The sequence below is a fragment of the Sapajus apella genome, unplaced genomic scaffold (genome assembly GCF_009761245.1).
Source record: "Sapajus apella isolate SASKATOON/1434 unplaced genomic scaffold, GSC_monkey_1.0 scaffold46, whole genome shotgun sequence".
Classification (NCBI taxonomy): Eukaryota; Metazoa; Chordata; class Mammalia; order Primates; family Cebidae; genus Sapajus; species Sapajus apella.
The window spans coordinates 9,269,698-9,277,650 of NW_022436986.1; the positions used below are offsets into that span (position 1 = coordinate 9,269,698).

A 7,953-nucleotide genomic window follows, 5' to 3' on the forward strand; every position below is an offset into this window, starting at 1 on the left:
TATAGTAGCTGATATTTAATAAAACTATTTCTTAGGATAAAAATAGTTAAGATATGTTAAAAAGAGCTAAATAATAGCCACATGTTTAAATGCCTCTCTGCATTCATCTATTAATCGGGTGAAATTGTGAGTTTCATAAAAATGTACTAACTCAGATATATCTATATGTTTATAAGTTTAAAAAGCATCTAGCTTTGTTTAAAATATTTTGTGTACAAGCAGACCATAAGTTTAAGATGAGAGAAAGACACATAAAGTTATGCAGATGATTTAACAAAAGTTACAGGAATGAAAGGGAAATCAGGATTACAGCTGATCTTCACAGATTAATGTTTAAACTTGCCTTTTTTCCATATCAGTAAGTTACAACTACAGGAAAAAAATTAAACAAGTATTTTATTAAAGTGTAAAAATCAATTGATTACTTTTAGTACTTGTAGCTAGATTTAGTCAACAATAATAAGTGAATGTAAGTATTAAACTTAGAATTTTAGAGAGCATAAAACATAAGTGTCTTCTTTGGTTTTGCCCCTTTAAATCTGAGTGCTCTTGGCCTCTTTATGATGTCACCTTTCAACATCACTAGTTTGAACTTACAGTACTTAAGTCCTGGCAAGTCATATGTGGGGAAAATGTCTCTCCCACGATTGTAAGTCAAATTTTACGTTTTAAAATACTAAAATACTCACTAGCTTTACATTTAACTTCTTTAGTGTGAAGAGGTGTTTATTATTATTATGCCATTCATAAGCAAAAGATAATGTGTTTAGCAGATGAAGTTTCTCACATAATAGATATTTTTGATTCAAGATACAGCTAGTACATGCATTTCAGCAAAATAGATACCTGGCTTTAAATAAGTCTTTTTGTTTGTTTTTTATTGTGAATCTTACTTGATTTCTTATCACATTGTATTTTCAGTAATATAAAATAATTTATGATTTTCAGTCAGGGAACCACTTGGAAATTTCTGTGAATAATTTTTGTGTATGTAATAGTGACTGAGGAGTGTGACTCAATTTTAAAGGAGGCATATATCACAGTGGTAACCTTTAGTAAAAAGTGGGGCAGCTCTATCAGAATATGACCAACCAAATACTAATTGTATCCATCTTACAAAATATTGAGTATGTGAAAGTAGTTCGTTATGCAAAGCAGCTAATCCAGACATGAGAAGTAAGTCATATAGTAGTTTGCTTGTGCTTAAATTATTCTGTGTTAAAATAAGGCAGGTGAAGAACAGGTTTCAATTCTGTAAACCTTTTTTACAGAGGGCATGGAACAAAGGTGAAGCAATAGAGTTTTGAAATGTAAAGTATGGGTGGGCCTTCATTCAGCAGTATTATTAAAAGAAAGATAAAACATGAATGCTGAAAATAAAATAGGCTTTCCATAGATACTGGTGTCTAGTTTCTTATAAAAACAATCATTTTAAAGTATAACGTTTGGTAAAGGTTTAAATGCATTTGTCGTGATTACTTTAAAAGCTGAGTAACTTGATGCCTTTAAGTCGTTCTGCTGGTGAAAGCATGTCTTTCCTCTCTGGTACAGTCAATGATTGCATTGTTTGATTTTAGGTTAAACCAACCTCATATTCTGGAAAGTAAACCAGATGGTTATGATGTATTAGCAATTTTACATATTTGTCAGTACTATTTAATTTTAAGAAATTATGTGTCTATATTAATGATAGATATTCATCTGTAATATGCATTTTTAGTATTGACCTCCAGAGGATTTGGGTTATTTATATTAGCCTTAAAAATAAGTTGGAACATACTTACCCCCTCCTCTACTTCTTTTCTTATACTATTTTCCAAATTTTAATGGCGAGATTTAAAACACTGATTTTAAACATTTTTTATAATATAAAACATTAAAACTATAAGTTATTCTCTATGAACTTTTAAGCAATATTCTATAATTTTCTTATATTAACTTATTATTCAGTAGCTTCTTTTTCAGTAGGTTTTCATTGTGATCTCTGACCACTGGTTCTTTAAAAGGAGCTGATAATTTTTCAAATATATATATATTTTCTAGATAATTTTATTATTGATTTTAATTTCAATTGCTTTGTGATTAAAGCAGATGTCCTAGAAATTATAGAAGAAATTGATGGATCATTCTAGCATTAGGAGAAATACCTAATGTAGATGACGGGATGATGGATGCAGCAAACCATCGTGACACGTGTATACCTATGTAATGGATCTGCACACTCTGCACATGTACCCCAGAACTTAAAGTATAATAATAATAAAATGAATAAATAAATTAAAAAAATGAAAATCTCAAGTTTAATAATGTTTCATGAACTTGAAATATTTCCTCATTCAGAGCATTTGGAATAACGCAGTTCATAATCACCATTGGACATTAAAATTTCTTCTGTAGTATATAAATGTCGTTTGACTGGATCTGAATTTAGATATTGAGATATTTTGGGGCAAGTAATTTTGGTGCATGGGTTCAGTTTAAGAAAATGATAGACTGGAAAACTTACTGGTAAAAATATATTAAATGTTATTCAATTAATACAAATTTTTATAGAGTGACAAAACTGTGCCATGTTTTATACTGGCAGCTTCATTCTTTAGTCAAGGTATCAAGACACTGCTTTTCTGTACTTAAACCTTAAATTTTACTATACATCTGTCAAAATAAACACTACATGAGGCACATAAGCCTCAAATTCACTCATGCCCAATGATTGCTCTATATCCAAAATATAATGAAACTATGGAAAATAATATTTCTCTAATAGATTGTAGGGTTTGCCTCCATCACCAATAAATAAAAATTAGATTGTAAAACTCTTCTTCATGAGAACAAACATGTTTAGATAGTAGTAAATCAAATGGGAAACTATAAATGGAAAATAATTTGCAATATAGTTTTGTTTTTCAGATTTTCTTTAAAATGTAGCAAAATTCCTTATGAATTTTTGTGGTCCACACTGACATATACACATGCACACACAAATTCACAGGTGCACATATATGCCATTTAACAATTTGGATTTGGTAAAGTTTCGAGAGTATTTTGAGGATATGCTTTTACATAAGCATAGGGTTTACAAAGTGATATCTTGTTTCAAACTGAATTGCAAGAGAATTTGAAACATGAAATGAGAAAAATAATTCAACTGTGTTTTTATAATTTTATAATTTAAATGTATATTTTCAGATGTGCAATTTGTTTATATATATATATATATGTATATACACACATGCACACACACACACACACATATGTATCTATTTGATAGGCATATGTATATATAGTTTGTTTGGCCAACCATTATTTAGTACTGTTGTAATTTGAAAACACATTGGCTAATCTCTTCTATCCTGGAGATAAAGTATTCTTATATAATTAAAGACATCTGAGAATGTGAAGTATTTCCCTAGTTGTTAGTTGTATAAGTGCTGAAGTATAATAATGCCAATTTAAAACACGGATTTTATATAAATTAACTAATACCTTTCTTTTTTATTTTAATAGCCAAAAAGTAAACTTTGGGACATATGATAATTACATTCCAGGTAAGAAAGCATTCGATATTTATTTCAAAACGTGTGTGATTAATTTTATAGTAAGTATTACTCTCCATTCAAAGTGATAAAGCAAACATTGCCATGGAATCAAATTGATAATCAACTTTCTATTTCCCAAGGAACCTTTTTTACAGACACGTGGAACACCTTTTACATATATTTTGCTTTGTTTTGAATCCAAGGAATTTTAAGTAAATATGTTCAACAACATAAAGCTGGAAATAGTTACATGTTAGAACTCATACAATCAGATAATCTTACAGTTGAAAAGCAATGTCGAAATTAGATAAACAATTTCTTGTTTATTATATCTAATTTTAAGCTGGATCTTATCTATCAGGAATGCTGATTATTCCTCTGCAACATTCCTGACAGATTATATCCAGCTTAAAAGTGGGCCAAAATTTCTTTACTAGGCAAGGCAAATGTATTTGATTTTGGAGGACTTCAAATATCAATTACATTCCCCTCAGATATTGAGCTTAAATATTACTTTTTTTCTGTACATTTTTCCCACTGTTCCTATTTTCTTTAGAGGACTCATAGGAAATGTCTATTATTTTCACACATTAATACTGCGTGTATCTAAATACAATGATGAAACCTCTCATTGGTCCCATTGGTAACCGAAATATCATTAATCATTTCCAGTATAGCTTCCAGCTTACTTCACCCTCCCAGGCACTATTCTGTAGACTTTTGGTCAGTTTTCTTTATTAAATACGTAACCTATAACAATGCCATTCTTGGATGAGCAGCATTTACTCTTGTAGCTTGGAAAGTTATTATTAACTAAGGCGATCTTAAGCCTTAGCATTTAGATGAAATCATGTATTTCCTATTTTATGTTGGCATTGTGCTAAGTACCGTGGGAGCTACAAAAGTAGTTAACTTATTTTCTGTTGTTAATAAAATTGTATGCTAACAAAAAGTATGAAGCAAAAACCTGGATTGGAAGAGATACAATTAAAGGGAAGCAGTAAAACTGAATCTTTCCATTTAGTGATATTAGTTTTTCAATGACTACTTTATAAAGTTATCTGTAAAACTGGTCAAAATAGAAAAATCAATTTTTATTTTCTCATATTGATAACAGAAAATTGCAAACATTACCAAATAAATGAAGCCATAATTTGAGTCACTTGTTTATTCATTTACATGATATATGTTGCACTTAATGCCATTTCAGCTCTGATGAAATTCTATTCATTTCAAAACGTGTGTTTTGTCTTTCTTATTTTAGTCAGTGAATTAAGCAAAAAATCATGGAATCAACAACACTTCGCCCTGTCATTTCCAAAACCACAACGGCCAGGAACGAAAAGAAGATCAAAACCTTCTCAAATAAGGGACAATACAGGTCCTGTAAGTACTGGAAAGATAATATAATTATCTGTAATAAGTAATAACTTAGTAACAATTGTGACCATAATAAGTAATTATAAATCTTAGTCTTAAGTAATCACTTGTGAGTAGTAAGCTTATGAAATCATATAGTTTTATGTGTTATAGATCAAAGCTGACAAAGTTTCTGCAGTGATGGCAATATTTATCTCTATAGTCCAATTAGGCTATTAAATACTTGAAATGAGGCTAGTGTAACTGAGGAATTGAATTTTACATTTAAATAACATTGAATTAAAGCAAATTCACATGTGGCTATGAAATGCCATATTGAACAGCACAGTTAGAAGTAATTCAAATTTTACTATTTAAAAAAGGTAGATATGTTTTATTTGCATTTTACTGTATACAACCACTCCCTTTATTTCAATATTAACTATTTTTTCAGTAACGCTTTATTACAAAAAATGTTTCCAATTAGTAGAAAAATATGGAGGTCCTAATGTTAGAGTTAGTATGAACTTTCAGAAAATGTTCTTCGGCTGGAGAAACCCCCTCATTTGAGTCATGGGATTACATTATACCTTTAATACTTCCTCAGTTCTGTAATGCAGAATTCAGGATTCAGAGTATTGGAAAATAAATATTTCCCAATGTTTCTGGAGTCAACATGGGATATGCATATTTTCAAAGGAAAGTTTTCACAAAATAAATGTATCATTAACTTGTTTATTTCTGAAAATGTATCCCATTGGTAGTGAACAAAGTTCTTTTTTTCTTTGGTGAATTTATTTTTCCATTGTTAATATTTGTACCAATATTGGCTATTTTTGTCATTTAGTTTTGTAAATGTTTAATTAGAAGTTTGAAAATAAAATGCATAGTCTCAAACTAACATTCCCTGTTACAGATTTTATTATTTCGGTTACCAATCTGATGATACTCAATTTGTATCTCAGTAAGCAATAGGAGTTCCAGGCTTTTATCTTTAACTATGAGTAGCATTCTAAATTTCAGAGACTCTGGAAATGAAAATAGACTAAGATATGCTTCAACCTGAAACTATTAGATATTAGAGAACAGTTTCTGAGTTACCAAAAAATAGAAGTTGGACAAGATATTCCAAGAATTCTCAAGAACATAGAGTTTTATTTTTTTAAAAAAAAGCCTCCTATGATTGTGAAGAGAGGTTCTAATATGCCTTGAGTCAATGGAGGTCTCTACCAATTTGAACCTAAAATCCTGAGGGAACTATCAAGGTCCTATAAACTGAAAGTAAGCTCCAAATAAGGCATGATTATTCACTAGTTTAAAAAAGAGGATGAACATTTAAAAAACAAAACCAAAATAAACGATGAAATCTGTAACTTCCCCCACTTTTTAACAAAAGCTAAAATCTCTTTATGGTTAAAGTTAAAATATATTTGGGATATACTAATAAAAAACTGTGTAATTTACCCACAAGTTATTCATCATTATTGTAACCAATCTTTCAGACAATTGATGAAGAACAATTAAGAGGAGGTCATAGACGACCATTATGGATGTACCGTTCTCTAATGAGAATTCCCGAGAGACCATCCATTTATTTAGCTGCCAGGAGGCAGCCTCTCAAACCAACTCGTACTGCCAAGGCAGATTCTAAAGCAGCAGGTGGAGAGTACTTACTGTTTTTATATTATCTCTGTAAATTTTCTGATTAGGTTTCTATTAGAATTTTATCAGGTTTGGATTTTCTCATTTTAAGAAATATTTGAATATTTGTCCTCAGATATTGGTAAGAAAGGTGAAGACAAGACAACAGAGAAGGACACAACAGGTTCCGAATCAGAATTAAAACAAGGGAAAAAAGATGTAAAGAAAGGCAAGGATGTAGATAAAGGAAAAGATGAAAAGCTAGATGCAAAGAAAGATAGCAAAAAAGGTGAAAAAGATGCAAAGAAGGGAAAAGACTTGGCTACAGAATCTGAAGATGAAAAAGGAGGTGCAAAGAAAGATAGGAAAAAAGGTAAAAAGGATGCAAAGAAGGGAAAAGACTCAGCTACAGAATCTGAAGATGAAAAAGGAGATGCAAAGAAAGATAGCAAAAAAGATAAAAAGGATGCAAAAAAGGGCAAAGACTCAGCCACAGAATCTGAAGATGAAAAAGGAGGTACAAAGAAAGATGCCAAAAAAGACAAAAAAGATTCAAAGAAGGGCAAGGATTCAACCACAGAATCAGAATCTATAAAAGCAGATGAAAAGAAGGATGAGGATGGGAAAAAAGATGCAAAGAAAGGTGATGAACTGAAGGATGCCAAGAAAGATGCTAAGAAAGATGCAAAGGAGAATAAAAAGGATAAGAAAGATAAGAAGCCCAGTAGTACAGACAGTGACTCGAAGGATGATGCCAAGAAAGAGTCTAAGAAGGATGCCAAGAAAGATGCAAAGAAAGACTCTGACAAAGAATCTTCTGACTCAAAGAAGGATGCAAAGAAGGATGCAAAGAAAGATGCAAAGAAAGATGCAAAGAAGGATGAAAAGAAGGATGCAAAGAAGGATGAAAAGAAGGATGCAAAGAAGGATGAAAAGAAGGATGCAAAGAAGGATGCAAAGAAAGATGCAAAGAAGGATGCAAAGAAGGATGAAAAGAAGGATGCAAAGAAGAAGGGCAAGTAGGCCTTAAATAAGAATTCAAACCGAAAGAATAATTCAAAAGCATATTTGATGAAACAATAGCGGTATTCTGCAACTGAATTTGTGAGTAAAAAAGAGGTTTCAAAGAATTAAATGATGTTTAAAAGGGGGCAAAGAAGGATACAAAGGAGAACTCAAGAAATTTATAAAAATATAAGAAAGATGTTAAAAAAAATTAAGGGGGGATCCATTGAAAGACTTGAAGAATGCATATACTTAAATTTGGGGATAGGAAGGATTCAATGAATGATCTCTAGAAAGATCTAAAGAAGAATATTCAAATAAGGATGTAGAAGATAAGGACACTAAATCCATGGACACACACACACACACACACACACACACACACACACACACACACGTTTAATAAAGG

The 7,953-nt window shown here is 30.8% G+C and overlaps 1 protein-coding gene across 1 annotated transcript; it reads left to right on the plus strand.

Annotated features, from left to right (window-relative positions):
• Positions 1-632: 632 nt before the first annotated feature.
• On the plus strand, positions 633-7,562 carry CYLC2 (cylicin 2). The gene is made up of 5 exons (XM_032239892.1): positions 633-649; positions 3,508-3,548; positions 4,804-4,925; positions 6,401-6,557; positions 6,676-7,562. The coding sequence occupies exons 1-5, from the start codon at positions 633-635 to the stop codon at positions 7,560-7,562; spliced, it is 1,224 nt and encodes a 407-aa protein (XP_032095783.1).
• The last annotated feature ends 391 nt before the right edge of the window (positions 7,563-7,953 follow it).